Here is a 19,536-nt window from a genome sequence, read left to right on the forward strand (position 1 = left end):
GTAAAAAATGTCATTCGCTCCAAAAACTTTCCCCTCCATGATCCTGAAATATTTTTTTCATTATATGGGCAGAGCACATTAGAACCCTCAATTCAAATAAGTATTAAATCTGAATCTCACTCTTGGAATTAGAACACTTGCACAACTTACAGGCCACTCTTTTGGATACATTTGTTGCCTTTAAATTAATCTTTAGTATTCTTCCATGATAAAAAAGAAAGAAAGCAAAACAGCGAAAGTTCTTCATTGTAACCATACAATCCATCACGTACTTGTTCTTGTGCAATTTGTTGAATTGGAGAACACTTTAATAAATCCAAATCAAAAAAAGAGAACTTAGATTTTTGATTGTTCTGTTACTAGTGTTGCAAATCATATGGTCAAATAGAATCTGTTCAACTTCAAACATGTTGAGTCTTGGAGACGATATCGCAGGGCAAGCAAAAACTAGATGACAAGTGTTGACAGACAGGAAAAAGAGAACATGGAGATCAATTGCTTGTTCTTTAGACACAGAATCTAATACCCAGTTAGTGCTAGAGATGCCTTGATTAATTTAATAAACAAAACATACCACCAATGAGAATTGATCACATTTGTATATAAAGAAAAAGCCGATCTCATAGAACCTTTACAGGACCACCTCATTTATTAGCATTTCCGACGTAGATGGACGTGGAACCCAAAATTACCTTTATACATAGATGACTTCTATAATGGCCAGCTTTTAGATTCTTCATCTAGTGCTAAATTCCCTTTACATTAAGGTTTAGAATGATGATCATATCTTTGTGACAATTTCAGGAACCATCAAAATTAATGAAGTTATTCAATAAGCAATTAGAAATAGTAAACAGAGACAAACTATGTTAAAAAAAAATTCTAAATCATATTCAAGACGGTAAGACGTAAATCGGCACTAAGCATTAGATTAAAGAAATGGGTAATCTTTGTATCTGACAACTAATGGCCAACTTCTAGATTCTTCACTTATTCCTAAATTCTATTTACTTTAAGGTCTAGATTGATGATCACCTCTTTATGTCAATTTTGGGAAAAACCTGGAAAATTAATGAAGTTCTTTAACAAGCAAGGAGAACAAAGACCAAGCATGTTAAAAAGATTATACATATTCAAGATAGTAAATAGGTAGCATTAGATTCAAGAAATGGGTAATTTGTATATCTGACAACTGGATCAGAAATGTAATCAAGTCTGTATTAAAAACTAAATCAGGGACTACATCACTCAATTACAAACTCATATCAAAAGCATAGATCTAACAATAGGTCCATGCATAGACCTTCAAAACTAAATCAGGGACTACATCACTCAATTACAAGATAAACTTTAAACAACTCCCCCAAAAATGGAAACCAAATGATCAAAATAAGTGGAATCACTATTAAAAAAAACAAAAATAAAATAAAATCAACAAAGAAGATCCCAAAAAAATTAAGGAAAAAACCCCATAATTAGATACACCCAAAAAAAAAAAAAGTGCTAGCTAAAATTTTCAAACAAATGAAAATGGCTCTACAAACGCTTAGATCTCTCAAAATAAAAATAAATAAAAAAAAAAAATCCCCAATTATCAAAATAATTTCAGAAAACCTGAAAAAATTCCTCAAAAGAAGCTTAGATTTCTCGAGAGAGAGAGATCCCGATCATGGCCAGCAGGTTTTCCTCAGATCAAGCTCCGGTGGCGAGTGCTGAAGGTCCAACGGCAGTGAAGCAATGCAGAACCACATTCATAAAAATCTATCCATAATCTAAAACCTAGAATCACTACACTTGATCTTAGCCAAAAGGCCGAGAAAGGTATATTAAAACCTAGAAATCTAAGGGCAAAAGGAAAAAAACCAATTCCGGCGCCTCAACATCGGCCGGAGACCGGAGGGAATGAAGGGAGGACTGAGGAGGGGTTTAGGACTCACTGGCGGCGGTGCTTCGGTGCGTCGAAGATTAGCCCCTGGCGGCGATCGTGTGAGTGAGTGCTCGGCAGCGCGGTGATGCGGCGAAGATCAACACCCGGCGGCGTGTAAGTGAGAGAGAGAGAGAGAGAGAGAGAGTAGGAGAGAGAGAGGGTTTTTTTAATTTGAGGGGGTTTTTGTAAACCGGTTGTATAGTTTAATAAAATAAAACATAATTATGGAGTCGGTTTTTAAAAACCCCCTCTAATAAACTGCTTCTAAAATTGAAAATTGGTGTACGTACGTACTACCTCGTGACGAGCTTCATCAAGATACTTCTACACAGCGGTCTACATATTGCATCCATTGTGTTTGCAGGCATATTTGGTTTCGGAGATATGTTAGTGTACATCGTCGTAATCTTCTACATGGTCTTCAAAAAGAACAGAAAATTACTCAACCATTATAGTCAAATGATGCCAAGCTTGGATTAACAAGTAACAACTCAAGTATTGTGACTCACGTTCCCAAGGAAGAGATCACAAGCATCCAATTCCTGCAAATAGGATCTGAAATGAATCTTGACTAACAGCTTCCTCATGTTTCCTTAACATGAAATCCGGGCATTAGTCTGAGTGAACTAGCTACCCTAACAATAAGTAATATAGTTTCATTTGCTAATATATTATTAATTTGGCCCGGTTGTCTGCTTTAGAGCATTGGATGATAGTTGTAATAGTGGTACTTTTCTAGTTATGATCAATGAGTTCTTATAATTAAACTTAAACATACTTCCAATCATCTTTGTAAACTTCCATTTTAAAATTTAGTGGTCATAATTGAAAACTTATTGTGTCTACCTTGTTTCTGCTTATATTAAATATTTGATCGTACTTTAGTATAGGTACATGACATAAAATTTTTTTATATAAATTAATTAAAAAGATGTATTATAAATTTTCATTATCTCACCATCATTCAAGATCGTCAACCTTCAAATCTAAATTGATGGTTTTAGTGAATTGGAAAATGTTTCACTAACTACATATCTCTTTATATTATTTCCCAATAAAAAATTAGAAGTTGGTGGTTTGTTAGTTTGTTTGTTTTTGTTTTTGTTTTTGTTTTGTGCTAAAATGAGCGGCTAAACCGCTAAGAAAGGTAGGGATATGCACAAGCCTCAACCGAGTAAGTGGGAGTAGTTCCCCGCACACACAATGACCCTAACCCATGATTCAAATTTTCATAACTTGTGAAGTGTTCTAATGGAGACCTTGCTATCAATAGTATTAGTGGAATTGATTAATGATTTGGTTGAAGGCTTTAGGAGAAGTTTGGATTAGGCCATTAGGGGATTGAGTAATGTTAGAATGTGAATGATTATAAATAGTAATATATAACCATGTTTGGATATATTACTATTACTTGGAAATTGGTATTATAGGTAACAACGTTATGTATGGTGAAGAAATTTCATTACCTCCAAAATTGGGGGTATGGAAAAGAATAAACACTATTGATAGTGAAATGACATTTTTTCCCTTAATTGAGATTTAATTAAATAATAATTATTAATCTAAATAACTAATTATAATAATTAAAGTAAACAATAATAAACATAAATTGAGTCATTTAAATATTATAATAATTAAAATAGATAATAATTGACAAGAATTATTTAATATGCATATTATATTTTAATAATTAAAGTGAAATAACATTTTTGCCCCTACGTAGATTTAATTAAATAAAACAGTTAATAAAAGTATTTAATGTTCTCATGTTAACCAAACATGATCAATGAGTTTATGAGGCATGTAGAATGCAAGAGGTTGAATGTTGTTAAGAACAGAGAAGGATGTTATGTAACAGTAAAGTACACCATGAAAGGAGAAGAAGGAAAGAAGTTGACTGATGGCTAATGAAGAAGAGTTGGACTCCGTTTGATTAGCAGACGAGAACAATATAAATAATATAGGATAGTATAAGTTATTGAGTTCTAATGCAAACATTGGTTAATGTGAAATCTGGTTTATTATTATTATTATTATTATTATTATTATTATTATTATTATTATTATATAAGCACATTCTTTCCTTTTATCTGCACATTCTATTGGATCAACAATTGCATTCCTATTTTCTTGAGTAGAGCTGAGAGATAAATTCTTTATTATTATGTATATTTTTTATGTTGTGCACTAGTTTGATTCACACAAATATTGAATGTGGACAAAAAATTGTGATATTCATTTTCCTTTTCTATCTTTGTTTTATTTTATCTTCACGATATAATTTTTTTATAATTAATAAAAATTATTAATTCAAAACTACATCCTTTAAATTTGCAAAATATATTAATTAATAGTTAATTACTAAAAATATTTAGTGTAAGAAATTAGATTTTCATAAATAATTCATCAAAGTTATTTATTCATAATTATGTATATATTTTATTGAGACTATATATGTTGAGAGTAATTTGAGCATTTTCTATAAATCTCTCTTTTGGTTATGCCTTAACTTAGAAAAGTTTTTGTACTTATTTTTAAATAAAAAAATTAATGAAGTTATATTATACTTAATTATTTTTTCATTCATATACTTCAAATTCACGCATATAAAATAAACAGATTTTTTTAAAGTTTGAGGTTGGTTTTTATTTTTTTTGGTGTGCGTTGAGTATGTGTGTTTTTTGAGACATTTGTTTTGAGATAATGAGGCCCTCAGTAGCCCACCGCCACCAGGCAGATCTTCTTGGCCAAATGGTAAAATAAGTCTAATTATTTTATTTTATTTTATTTTTTTACGAGATAAATGAAAGGAAGAATATAAAACATAGTTTTTTTTTAATAATTTTTTTTAATTTAACTTTGATAGTAAGATATATTTACAAATAATAATAATTTAGGTGGTATATAAGTAATAACATATTTTTATAGAGCTTTACAAAATTATAAAAAAAAAAACTCTTTCTAATAAAGTGATTCTTCAAAACTAAATTTTTTTTATAACAATAAATTGATAAAAGATCAAAATATTTAAAATTAATTTGTAATTTAACTCACAATGAAATTTGGGTTGTAATATAAATGTTTTTATATATAAGTAGCTTAAGCACTATATTTACACATTCATACTTTTTATTTTACATGAATTGAAGTTCTAACATATCTCCTTGATAAAGATATGAACACATTCTGTAAAAGATTTGGTGCCAATAAACTAAGAGATCGGTATCTTTTTATATATAAATACTCAATTTATTTTTATATTTTTTATTTCTTATAATGAGGAAATTAATTTCAAAGAAAAAAATAAATAATTAAATACATGAAAAATAAATCTAATGAAGGTCATAAGTTAATCATCAATCTAATATAAAATTGCCTAACCTTATCCTCTCTTATAATTAAAATTCAATAAAACAACAATGACTACAAAAATATTTGGCATAAATCCTGATATTTGATTTTATTTATTATTATATATTTTTAAAAAGAAAACCAACTGTTAGGTTAAAATTAAAAAAATATAAATAAAAAACCAAGGCATAGCCTAATTGTTTCCTACATTGTTTGTGTTTGAGAGGTCTTGAGTTCAAAATCTTTCAACCACAATTTAAAAATGAAAAAGTCATTGTCACCATTCTAGAAAAATACAAATAACTATAGTTCTTTTCATAATAAAAAAATGTTTAGCCAATTCAATTCAATGCTCTCGATGTTTGCAAACCTCCTTTTAATATTTGGTTATTAAAAACCATACTTCATTTAGGCCAATTATTTAGTATAAAACCAAACAAATCAAATAATAAAAATACACACTTAAATGAAATACTTACATTAGTAGCTGTCACTGCTTTGCTGGAAAGTAGACAATTAAATGCATGATAATGCTTGCTTAAGTTTTTTATATTCTGCTTAAAAAATCAACTACATAGAAAAGACCAAAACTGATTCCATACGCATTGTACTCACTGTAAATATCAAGGTTGTCGACCCTGACCCGCAATAACCCTGACAGCCCGGTGGTCGTGGTCACATGGCTCAACCGGCCGAACCGGTTGAACCGATCAATAATTAAATATAAAAAAATATTATAATAATTAATAGTAAGCAAATATAATATTAAATCCATAATTATATTATAAAAACCTACTCAAATTTGATATTTAAATCGATAAACGACCTTATATACGATAGAGCTTTTCTAATTTTGTTATTTATTTTTTTACATTTTTTTAAATATTTACAAATTTAATATATTAATATATAATTATCAAACTTCTCTCGGTGTTATTTATTTATTTATTTATTTATTGGTTGATTTTTGTTAAAATAAATAAGAAATTTAATTCACTAATTTTTATATCTCAATTGAGTTTTTTTATTTTGTTTTTAAATTTTCTTATATTTTTTTATTTAATTAGAATACTTTTTAATTTTTATATTTTTTTATAATAAAATTACACTCATTTATTGTTTTATTTTTCTTAATAAATTAAATTTTTTTAGAAAAGTATTTTACATAATACATTAATATATTTTATTTTTTTAAATGTTAATTTTTGTTGGTATATATATATCAGTAATTCTATTTATTGATTATAAATTATAAATTAATATTAATAAATATACACGATTTTGTGCTTTTAATGAGAAAATAATAATAAATTATTAAATATCAGAAAAAAATTAAACATTGTGACCGATTGACCGGCCGGCTCAACCGGCTCCGATTAACCATCTGCCAGCTCAAGTTCACACTCGGATTTTTAACTACCCGGGTCGATCGAGTACCCTGACGTCCCACTAGCCCGGGTTCCCCGGTTTTTCCGATTGAACCGTGGCCGATCCGGCCTAACAACATCGAGTAAATATATTAATCACCCATATCCTTTTATTTATTAATTTAGTTATTTATTTAATACTCTAACAAGGCTCCACCAAGTGAAGTTGAACCAAATAGCATGAGCTTGAATATAGAAAAGCTCAAACCAGTGAACATGGTGGTTGTTGAGATGGTGATTAAGCATTGTAAGAAATGGACCATCATATCCATGACTGAATGAGTGGCATGGAAACAAAATGCAACTCAAGTCTTCATCCATTTCCTTATAAATTGCTGGCCATTCATTTCATTAGAGCCACACTTTAGAAGTTGCAACATGAAATATCTATATCTTCTCTTCTTTTTCTTTCATTTTTTGTTCACTTATGCATTGGCAAATGATTCATATGTTGGCTATGGCTATGAGCTCCAGTCAATAGCCGGTGATCTTTCCCACAAGTCCTTCATCGCCAAACTACAACTTATTCATTCATCAGAGATCTATGGTTCCGATGTAAAGAATTTTGATTTTTTTTGCTAGGTAAATTGTATTATCTGGTGTCATTTGAATTGGTTTTTTTAGATATGTTTATATTGTAAAAAATAAATAATTTTTTAATTGAATCTAGATGTGCTTAGATTAGTACATAGTATTTTATTTTCTAAGGAGATCGATTTAAGAGAAGGAGAAGATGTGATGATGATGAATATTGGGTTGTTTCCTAAGCTTGCATTGGATTTGTTTGTTAATATTAGTTGATCACTTAATCCATCATGTCTTTCTTTAAATGTGTAGATAAATATATTTAATTTAAAAATGCTAATCTTGTCCTTATATTTGTCCTTTCTTATGATTAAAAATTCAATAAAAAATATGAAATAATAATAATTCCATATAAATAAATGAAATTGATTGTTACAACTTGTTTTCTTATTTACACTTATTTTTTAATCGGATGTTCCTTTTCTGAGACAATGTCCAGGGTAATTAACATTAAGGGCTTGCCCCTAATGGAAGTTATGAACCCATAATCTCTTGAAGTCATATAAAAATAAAATTTGATTTGTGACCCATTATTTTCAACTGGTCTAACCCTAATTAAAAGCCGGATGAGAAAAAAGGAGATCACACTCATCTTCAGCTATCTTCTCTTCAACACACTGGTATTAGAGCCAGTCTCATGGCAGCCAACAATAATTCCGTAAACCTCTCACAACCTTATGTGCTAGTCTTCAAGGGAGAAGACTATGAGGGGTGGAGTTTAAGGATAAAAACTTTCTTCCTTTCCCAGAAGCTGTGGGAACTAGTTGAGAAAGGAGTGGGAAATTCTAAAGGTGAGGCACAACAATGTGAAAACAAGAAGAAAGATGTCAAAGCTCTCTGTTTTATTCAGCAAACAGTGGATGAACCCATCCTTAATTGCGTAGCTGAAACTGCAACTACTCATGAAGCTTGGGAGATGATAAAAAAATCAGTACCAAGGCTCAGCGAAGATGGTGTCAATGAGATGGCAGACGCTCAGACAGAGTTTTGAAACCCTTTAAATACAGGACAATGAAAGCATACAGTGCTATTGCTCAAGAGTAGTCACGATTGTGAACCAAATTCAATATGTCATGCAGGTTTTTTTTTTGTTCTAATAACTCTTTCGGCACGGTATTATTTGCCATTCATTAACCTATATGTTTTTTTTACTTAAAATTATCTTATGTTTTCTGTTATAGGGTTTTCTTGATTTGAGGATCACTCCATGGATTAGAAATCTTTTAACACACTCTTTGGCAATTATTCCAAGTCTAATTGTTGCAATTGTCATTCTGCTGGTGTTGGAAGCTGATCATCATTGCATCAGTGCATACAACCCCTAATGATTCTCATGAAAAACTGTTTGACAAACAACCATCTCTTATAATGTATTTATCTGACATAATTGATGGTTAATTATAACAGATGATTTTTTTCATTTGTACTTCCATTTGCACTAGTACCTCTCCTCAAGTTCACCATCAGAAAGACTAAGATGGGACCATACGCCAACTCATTTCTTTTAAGTTCATAATTACTAAGGACCATCTCTTCTCTGTTATTGTTGGAAGTTAAACTTAAACCTTTAATTGTTAAAAATAATAATAATGTAAAGAAATAAAATGTGGGCTTAACCTTAATAAGTTAGATGTTATGATTTAGGAATATGGAGTGAAAAGACTATGAGTTGCTACATATGAGGAGTTTCTTGAATATTAAGAGACTTTTGTAAGATCTATATATATAATGTGCTTTCATGAATGAGTTTGTTGAAGAAGAAAAGTTTACGAGAATAAAAGGATAATTTTATACAAGTGTTTTTCTTTTCTTTTCGTAATATTTTAGTTGAACATATTTTGCCCACCATCGTTTCCAACATAGTGGTATCAGAGCTAAAGAAAGAAGAAGGTAAGAGCTGTGATGAAAGCTCTAAGAAGAAAGAAGAAGGTGAGAGCTGTGAGAGAAGTTCCACGGAGAAATAAAACTCAAGAGAAGTCTTCAAAGTGGTACATAAAGCAGTGAAGATAGAAGAAATGGAGAATGAAACATTAGTTGTTGTATCAGTGCAACTCAAGGCTATGCTCAAGGGGATATTAGAGAAAATGAATCTTCCACCCTCTAAGGTATGAATGTGAACGACTTGGTCCTTATTACTTGTTTTTGTTGTGAAAATAAGATTTGAGGAGAAGTTCGGAAGTCATGAATTACGTGGACCTCGTGCATATACAAAGAAGATGCTGAGAATGATGCCTCAATGCATGTGATATAATATCTAGGACAATACTACAATATTATTGTAAAAGATGTGAATGAAGAAGAGTTTGTTGAACTTAAGCATGAGTTTGACGACATAAAGGAGGCTAACAAAGAATTAATTGTGGGAAAGCCTCAATAAAACCAAAAAGGAATTGAAAGAGTTGAAGGAAAGAATGACAGAACTAGATCATAAGGAAGATCTTCATACCATGTCATCAGATGTTCGTGTTTGTCCTACCGGTTGTTATTGGCGTGTTTAACAACCTGACAAAATGTTTAAGTTTAAGGGGAATGTTGGAAGTTAAACTTAAACCTTTAATTATTAAAAATAATAATAATGTAAGGAAATAAAATGTGGGGTTAATCTTAATAAGTTAGATGGTATGATTTACAAAGGTCATGAGTTGCTATGTATGAGGAGTTTCTAGAATATTAAGAGTCCTTTGTAAGATCTATGTAATGGGTTTTCATGGATGAGTTTATTGAAGAAGAAAAGCTTATGAAAATAAAAGGATAATTTTATACAAGTATTTTTTTCCTCTACCTAACATCTTAGTTTAGCATATTTTGCCCACCATCGTTTCCAACAGTTATGCCATCTTTGTTCATATGAACATCGAGCTTGTTAAAGTATCTCAGAGGCATTTTTTTATCTTCTTTCTTCTACTTATGTACAGGACATACAATTGATTGTTGAGATTTGTGCCAGAGCATTCCCTTTAAATTTTAAAAAGAGAGTTCGAAAGCATATTAATTCTGAATCAGAGAGAAAAATGCACTGGAGTATCAATGTATACAATGCACTCAAATACCCATATGGTAATATTCAGTTATTACCAAAAATAAGTCATGTATGGATATTAACAGGAATGTCACGTAGATCAGCATAGTATTTTTTCTCAAAGAATTAGTTTTATAACATTACTTGACGACCTTTTCCTATGACAATAGATTACAACAGCCACATGGGTCATAAGCTCATTGATTATGGCAATCAACACGTACTACCTCGTAATGGGCTTCATCAAGCTACTTCGACATAGTGGTCTGCACACTGCATCCACTTTGTTTGCAGACATATTTGGTTTCGAAGGTATGTAAGTGTACCTCGCCGAAATCTTCTACCTGGTCTTCAAAAAGAACATAGAAATTACTCAACCATTACAGTCAGATGATGCCAAGCTTGGATTAACAAGCAACCACTCAAGCATTGTAATTCAAGTTCCGAAGGAAGACATCATAAGCATCTAATTCCCGCAAACAGGATCTGCAATGAATCTTGACTAACAGCTTCCTCATGTTTCCTTAACATGAAATCCTGGCATTAGTCTGAGTGAACTAGCTACCTTAACAATAAGTAATGTAGTTTCATTTGCTAATATATTCTTAATTTGACCAAGTTGTCTGCTTTAGAGCATTGGATGATAGTTGCAACAATGGTACTTTTCTAGTTATGATCAATGAAGTATGAACTTGCCATGAAACTGTGGTGAACTTGGACTATTATTTCCAAACTTTTGATGAGTTTCTTTTGAGTGTGATTAGCGTTGTGGTTTGCTGTTCAACTTTGTAAACAGGTGTTCATTATCTTGTTCCCAAAGCCTGCACTGAAAGTAAGGTTTTTGGTTTTTGGTTCGATAGGAAGGTGCTGTGCTTCATAATGTCAAATAGCTAGGAGCATGAGATTTTTTTTTTCTTTTTATGTTTTCTTAAAAAATAAAATATAGTATAAATTTGTTGAAAATAAAAAAAATAATAAATAAAAGAAATAAACGTCAGCGATACATCACCCTCTAGAAGTAAAAGACTACCAGAAACACTTGAGAAATGTTATATACTGTTAAAAAAAATAGAGGATTCTCAGGAAAAATCAAATCAAGTAAGTAATAAGACAACCAAAATAAATAAAAAAATTTAAGAGGTTCGGCAATATGCCTACATTCTTAGAAGAGGAGCGGCCGTATTTCTCTTATTCACTCGTCTCTGCTCCCCTCTGTTCTAGCATCTGTTCGTTTACTTGTGTATATGAGCCATACACAATATATATATATATATATATATATATAATTAAGAGGACAAAAAAACCAATTACATCTTGGAGATTAATAAGAGGGTGTAGTCCATCCGGACAACATAGGTGAGTGACGTTGAAAAAGAGTGTGGTCAGAGCCATGTTAAGCATCGTATCTCAAGATCATTCATATGAGATCTCAAGATTACTTGCCGGAGATCCCAAAATTCTACGCTTCTCTTTACCATGGAAATCGGAAGCTCGAGCCAGAGAAATTACATGCTTTGCATGTGTTAAATTAACATCATATAAATATTTGGCAAAACTAAATAATAATAATAATAATGGTAATTTGTTTCTTCCTCACATCATGGGGGCTCCTCAGCCGTTCATGTTAATTCTGGCTGACTAAAATAAGATAGATAAGACAACCATAATTTTTAAAAGTGAGAATGATATTAAAATATAATATAAAAATGACTTTTTTTTCTCTATATATCTCTAGTCTCTATCTCATAATAATGAATAACGGGACATCTCATTCACAATTCACAATCTCAAACCCATATCTTCTATCTTTTTATTTCCTATTTTATTCGAGTAAATTAAAATGCCAATCATTAGGTTAAATAAAAAGGTTCAAATGAAAATAATAAGTTAATTTAATTTGATTTGGTGCTTAATTATAGCCCAAGTTCAACGGAAAAAAATCAAAAACACAAACAAACACAAATACTTAAATTAAGATAATAAAGGTAGCTTAATTCTCATTTCTCATATTTTTTTTAAAAATCAATTGTCTGGTATTATAGTAGTATTAAGTGATACTTAGCAGGACGGTTTATATATTATTTTGGGCCCAAGTACTGTTTATTGGGTTCAGATAGGTCCCTTATGAGAGATGTATTATTTCGCCAAAGTTGCATGATAAAAGTTTTTCAAATCGCTTATAGTGCATCACTAGAGGTTGTTAACCCACCATAATTAGTATATTTTTATGCCTACTTGTTCTTTAACCGCTTGTTGGTTGGGTCCCAAAAACACTAGTCCCATGCATATTGCACTTACTGTTCATTAAGTAATCAAATATAAAAAAAATATTTTTATTGAAGCCCTCCAAACCAGTGAAGTTAATTCAAAATAGTATGAACCTGAAACAAAAGACAAGCCAGTGAGCATGGTGGTTGTTGTTGTGATGGTGAAGCAAACTGTGAGAAATAGACTAGCATATGAGAGTCCATAGGTGAAATAGTGGAGAAAATGCACGTTTGAGTCTTCATCCATTTCCTTATAAATTGGTGGCCGTTCTTTCATTAGAGCCAGACTTAGCATCATGAAATATCTTTATAATCTCTTCTTTTTCTTCTTCTTTTATGCTTTGTTCTTTTGTTCATTCACGGATAGTTCACATGTTGGCTACGGTTACAGACTCCAATCAGTGGTACATGATTCTGCCAGTAAATCTTTGATTGCTAAACTTCAACTTATTCGTCCTTCGCCGATCTATGGTCCTGATGTGAAGAATCTCCATTTTTTTGCAAGGTAAATTGATTTATTTAGTATTATTTGGATTTTTTTTTTCTTAAATATATTTGTTTTACAAAATAAATTATTTTATTTTATTTTTATAATAAATTTTAATGTGTTTAGATTTGTAGTATGGACGTGATTGAAATGCGTACCACTCTACTAAAGGGTTGTGATCATTTACTCAATTATATCTCTCTTTTCGGTTTTAATGGATAAACAATTTTTTTATTTTAAAAAATAAAAATAAACTATTTAAATTTAATTAAAAGATTCTTTTCAATAAAAAGTAGTTTATTCACATTTATACAAAATATAACAAATAAACATGAAATCATGATGTCAAATATAAGAAATTGATGACTTGATGGTAGACTGGAATAGGGGTGGACATGGTAAGGGACGCCATGAAATTTGCTGAACCCAAATTTCAAAAAATCTGAGCACTGGGTTTTAGAAAGTTGGCTAAAAGCGGGTTGAGCTCAAATATTTTTACTGATTGAATTTTTGAAATGGGTTTGGGTTAGATGAATTTTGACCCGACCCCGACCCACTTAGACTCGAATAAATAAATAATATATATATATATATATAATAGTAATATGCTTGAAAAAGAGTAAACATTTATAATACTTATGTAGTATTTTTTTTAAAATGTTTGAAAAAAATTTTTAGGGAGTTGTAGTAGTAGTTTTATTTAGTTATTTCGATTATTTCATAAAAAAATTATTTATTTTTTAGGGTCGGGTTAAATTTGGGCACAGGCTAATGATAATCAAATGGGTCGGGGTTTGGATCAAAACACTTTGAGTCGACATCTGCCGACCAAAATTGAATATATTGGTTGTATATTTGAGTCTAGCCCAGCCCAAACCCGACCCAGCCCGGCCCATGTCCACCCTTAGACTGGAACAATGGTTCTAAATTTGTTTTAATTAAAATTCAAGTAAAAATGAGAAAATTAATGTCAAATAAAATAAATAAGTAAATGCAGAAAAAAAATTTAAGAAGAACATAAATCAATCATCAATTATAAATAATATTGTGTAAATTTATTCACTCCTATAATTAAAAATTATAATAATAAAATAATAACAAATATAAATATATTTGAAAAAAATCCTAAAATTTTTTTTTAAAAAAATAGATAAACCACGTTCATTAGAACAAAAATCCTAAAATTGTTATATCAAACAAATAAATTAAATAAATAAATTTTGAGGGGAAAAACTCATGAAGCTCTTGCACTGTGAGTGAAGCTTCGAAACGAATGATCGCCTGCGAGTTCGCATCACCGACTCCGATCGCCGGCGATGGGAGATCCCGCCGGAGATCATCCGCCGCAAAGCGCCCAATGTTGTCCTTCGATCACCAACAGAGACCCTACTCCTCTCCTCCGGCGACTCCGATCTCATTCTCACCCTTCGCCGCAGCTCCCCCTTCACCTTCTTCATCTCCCGCCGATCCAGCGGCGATGTACTCTTCGACACTGCCGTCCCCTCCATCACCCCCGGCATCGTCTTCAAGGACCAGTACCTGGAGCTCTCCTCCTCCCTTCCCGGCGACCGCTCCTCCATCTACGGCCTCGGGGAGCACACTAAAGAGACCTTCCAGCTAATCCCACAATGATACCTTCACGTTGTGGAACGCCGACATCGGATCGGCAAACCTCAATCTCAATCTCTACGGCAGCCATCCCTTCTACATGGATCTCAGATCCTCGCCGCCGGGAACCACCCATGGCGTCCTTCTCCTCAACAGCAACGGCATGGACATCAACTATGCCGGATCTTACATCACGTACAAGGTCATCGGTGGAGTTCTCGACTTCTACTTCTTCGCCGGCCCAACGCCATTATCGGTGATCGAGCAGTACACTGATCTCATCGGCCGGCCAGCGCCGATGCCATACTGGTCATTTGGCTTTCACCAATGCCGATGGGGATACAAGAACGTCAGTGATCTTGAATCCGTTGTTGCCGGGTACGCCAAAGCTGGGATCCCTCTGGAGGTCATGTGGACGGACATTGACTATATGGATGCATCCAAAGACTTCACTCTCGATCCAGTGAACTTCCCGCTGGAGAAGATGATCAAATTTGTGAATCAACTGCATGAAAATGGGCAAAGGTATGTAGCAATCATTGATCCAGGTATCAGCACCAACAAAAGCTATCCAACCTTCCTGAGAGGATTGAAAGCTGATGTTTTTTTGAAAAGAAATGGAGTGAATTATCTTGGAAGTGTTTGGCCTGGTGATGTTTATTTCCCTGACTTTTGGAATCCAAAAGCTGCAACTTTTTGGTCTAAAGAGATTGAAATTTTCAGGAAGATGATTCCTATTGATGGATTATGGATTGATATGAATGAAATTTCTAATTTCATTGATCCTTTGCCGGAGAATGAATTGGATGATCCTCCTTATAAGATTAACAACTCAGGAGTTCAGAGACCATTGAGTAATAAAACTGTGCCAGCTTCTTCTATTCACTATGGGAATTTGACAGAGTATGATGTGCATAATCTTTATGGATTCTTGGAGTCGAAGACGACGCATGATGCATTGGTGAAGGATACTGGCAAGAGAGCGTTTGTGTTGAGTAGGTCTACTTTTGTTGGGTCAGGGAAGTATACCGCGCATTGGACCGGAGACAATGCAGCTACTTGGAATGATCTTGCTTATTCAATTCCAACCATGCTTAGCTTTGGCTTGTTCGGGATTCCTATGGTTGGAGCTGATATTTGTGGCTTTAGCGGAAGTACCAGTGAAGAGCTTTGCAGGCGTTGGATTCAGGTACTGATGCTTTTATATATCAATATTTGTTTATTTTCAAGGTAAACTAATTTTTATGAGTAGTTGTTGGTTTTAAAATTTTGTTTATTTTGATCAATTCAACCTTGTGCTAGTGCTTCCATGTTCATAGCAATGCTGAGCATTACCACAAATATGGAAGAGCTTGATTGAGTCGTGAAAATTGAAAATTTGACAACTTGGTGCATACTGTTATTTAATCCTAGTTCTACAAAGCGCAAAAGAGAAAAATTTCCACCTCTGCTCACAAATCACAATGATTTAATTTTAAAGATAAGTCAAATAGAAAACAAATGCATAAAGCGACATCTTGATATATAACTGACCAATTTGATGACATTGTAGCTGGGAGCATTCTATCCTTTTGCGAGGAATCATTACGATATGAACTCAGCCAGGCAAGAGCTCTATCTGTGGGACTCTGTCTCCCTGTCGGCGCGGAAGGCGCTCGGGCTCCGGTACCGCTTGCTTCCCTACTTTTACACTCTAATGCACGAAGCACATTCAAAGGGGAGCCCCATAGCAAGGCCTCTCTTCTTCTCATTCCCAGAGGACAAAGAGACTTATGGGATTAATGCTCAGTTTCTTATTGGAGAAGGAGTCATGGTATCGCCGGTGATGGCACCGGGGGAGGTGTCCGTGAATGCTTACTTCCCCAAAGGAAAATGGTTCAATCTATTTAACTATTCTCACGTTGTGGTGGCCAGTTCCGGGAGGTATGTAACTCTTGATGCTCCAGAGGACACTATCAACGTACATGTCAAGGGAGGGCACATACTTGTGATGCAAGAAGCAGGGATGTTGACAAAGGCTGGATCACATAATAGGTTCCAGCTTCTAGTGGTTCTTGATGATAATGGAAAGGCGGAAGGCAAAGTTTTTGTGGATGATGGAGAGGTGGTGGAGATGGGAGGGGAGGATCTGAGCCAATGGAGTTTAGTGAGGTTCAGTGCTGGTCTTGAAGGTGGTGAACTGAAGCTCAAGTCAGAGGTGATTAATGGGACATATGCATCAGATAAGAAGATTAGGGTGAAGAATGTGGTTGTGCTTGGGTTGAAACATGAGGGTGCTGTTAATGGAGTCTTGAAGAGGAATATTGGTGGAGTTAATATTATTGATAAAGATGTAGTGTTTGGAGTTGCAGAGATTGATGGCTTGTCATTGATGCTTGGAGAGCCTTTTGAATTGAAGGTCACAATTGCAGCTTTAATTTGAATGTCTGAGGACTATATTAAGTCATGAAATCTCTCCAGCTTGCTGCAATTCTATTTCACATCATGAATAATGTTTGGTGATTACTGTTCTCTAAATTATATGACTTTAATATATTGAGAATACATTGGTTATAGGCTTGCAGAATACTGTCACATTTTCTCATGTTAACCAAACATGATCAATGAGTTAGTCTATGAGGCATGTGGGATGCAAGGTGCTGAGTTCTAATGCAAACATTGTTTAATGTTAAATCTGGTTTTTATTATTATATATATAAAACAAAAAACAAAATGCACATTTCTTCATTCCCTCTGCACATCCTATTGTGATCACCCATTATATAAAAATAAGTTTCTTGACGTACGGAGCGGTGAAAATTCATGCAATAAATAAAGTCAGACAATTATCAAAAAAATTTTTAAAAAATAATATTAATAAAATAAATGTGTTTCTATTGTCTTGAGTGAGGGTGAGAGATGAACACTTTATTATTTTATATATTTTTTATGTTGTGCACCCTTTGTTTTGCACAAGTATGAGACAAATATTAGATCAAAAATTGTGATATTTTTTTTTTCCTATCCTATCCTTGTTTTACAATAAAGAAATTCTAAAAACAATGTTTTATGAAATTTTCTTTTGATTCCTATGCTCACCACATAATTTTTTTATAATTAATAAAAATTATTAATTTATAATTACATTCTTTGAATTTATAAAATATATTAAGTAATAATTGATTACTAGAAATATTTAAGGTAAAAATTTATATTTTTATAAATATTTCATCAAAATTATTTATTCGTAATTATATATATGTACATTTATTGAGATATATGTTTAGAGTAATTTGAGCATTTTTTATAAATTTCTCTTTTGGTTATAGCTTGATCTAGTAAAGTTTTTGTGCTCTTATTTTTAAGTACAAAAAATTTATGAAGTTATATTATACCTAATTACTTTTTCATTGTTATACTTCAAATTTTCTCATATAAAACTAAATTTTAGAGTTTGATCTGTTTTTTAATGTGTTTTGACACATTTGTTGAGTTATGAGACCGCATTAGCTCACCACCACCAGGAAGATCTTCTAGGCGAAATCGTAAAATTTGTCTTAATATTTTTTTATTTATTTTACAAGATAAATGAATGGAAGAGTATATAAACATGTTTTTTAGTATATATATTTTTTAAATTTAACTTTGATAGTAAGATATATTTGCAAATAAAAATAATTTAGGAAGTATATGAGTAATTACACATTTTTATAGAGGCTCTAAAAAAAAAATCTTTCTAATATAATGATATTTAAAAAAACATTTTATAACAATAAATTGGAGATTGATGAAAATATGTAGAACTTATTTGTGATTCATCTCACAATGAAATTTAAGTTGTGATATAAATGTTATTACATATAAGTAGCATAAGCACCATACTTACATGTCTACATCTTTTATTCTATGTGAATTGAAGTTTGAACATACCTCCTTATTAGAGATATGAACATTTTATATTGGGAATTTTGGTGCCAGTAAACCAAAAAACTTGATCTCTCTCGTTATATAAATGCTCAATTTATTCTTATATTTGTTGTTTCTTATAATAGAGAAATAATTTCAAAAAAATATATAAATAAATAAATACGGAAAAAACAAATCCAATGAAAGTTATGTTAATCATCAATCTAATATAAAATTGCGTAACCTTATCCACTCTTATAATTAAAATGCAATAAAACAACAATGCCTACAAAAATAAATCCTGATATTTGATTTTATTTATTATTATATATTCTAAAAAAGAAAACCAACTATTAGGTTAAAATTAAAAAATACAAATAATTATAGTTCTTTTTTTCAATTTTTAATAAACAAATGTTTAGCCAATTCTATTCAGAGCTCTCGTTGTTTGCAAACCTCCTTTCAATATTTGGTTATTTAAAAGCAAACTTCATTTAGGCTAATTATTTAGTACAAAACCAAACAAATCAAATAATAACAATGCACACTTAAATGCAATACTTACATTAATTAGTAGTTGTCACTGCTTTGCTGGAAAGTTGATAATTAAATGCATGATAATGCTTGCTTAAGTTTTTTATATTCTGCTTAAAAAATCAACTACATAGAAAAGACCAAAACTGATTCCATACGCATTGTACTAACTGTAAATATATTAATCACCCATATCCTTTTATTTATTAATTTAGTTATTTATTTAATACTCTAACAAGGCTCCACCAAGTGAAGTTGAACCAAATAGCATGAGCTTGAATATAGAAAAGCTCAAACCAGTCAACATGGTGGTTGTTGAGATGGTGATTAAGCATTATAATTAAGAAATGGACCATCATATCCATGACTGAATGAGTGGCATGGAAACAAAATGCAACTCAAGTCTTCATCCATTTCCTTATAAATTGCTGGCCATTCATTTCATT

At 31.9% G+C, this 19,536-nt stretch overlaps 1 protein-coding gene across 1 annotated transcript; it reads left to right on the forward strand.

Moving 5' to 3' along the window:
* Positions 1-10,542: 10,542 nt before the first annotated feature.
* Positions 10,543-17,224, forward strand: LOC120249305 (probable alpha-glucosidase Os06g0675700). The gene is given in 6 exon segments (XM_039257807.1): positions 10,543-10,621; positions 11,106-11,178; positions 12,857-13,081; positions 14,326-14,683; positions 14,685-15,860; positions 16,224-17,224. Coding segments are annotated over 6 exon segments (2,781 nt in total). The 3' UTR covers positions 17,094-17,224.
* The last annotated feature ends 2,312 nt before the right edge of the window (positions 17,225-19,536 follow it).

Source organism: Dioscorea cayenensis, chromosome 19, assembly GCF_009730915.1.
Source record: "Dioscorea cayenensis subsp. rotundata cultivar TDr96_F1 chromosome 19, TDr96_F1_v2_PseudoChromosome.rev07_lg8_w22 25.fasta, whole genome shotgun sequence".
Classification (NCBI taxonomy): Eukaryota; Viridiplantae; Streptophyta; class Magnoliopsida; order Dioscoreales; family Dioscoreaceae; genus Dioscorea; species Dioscorea cayenensis.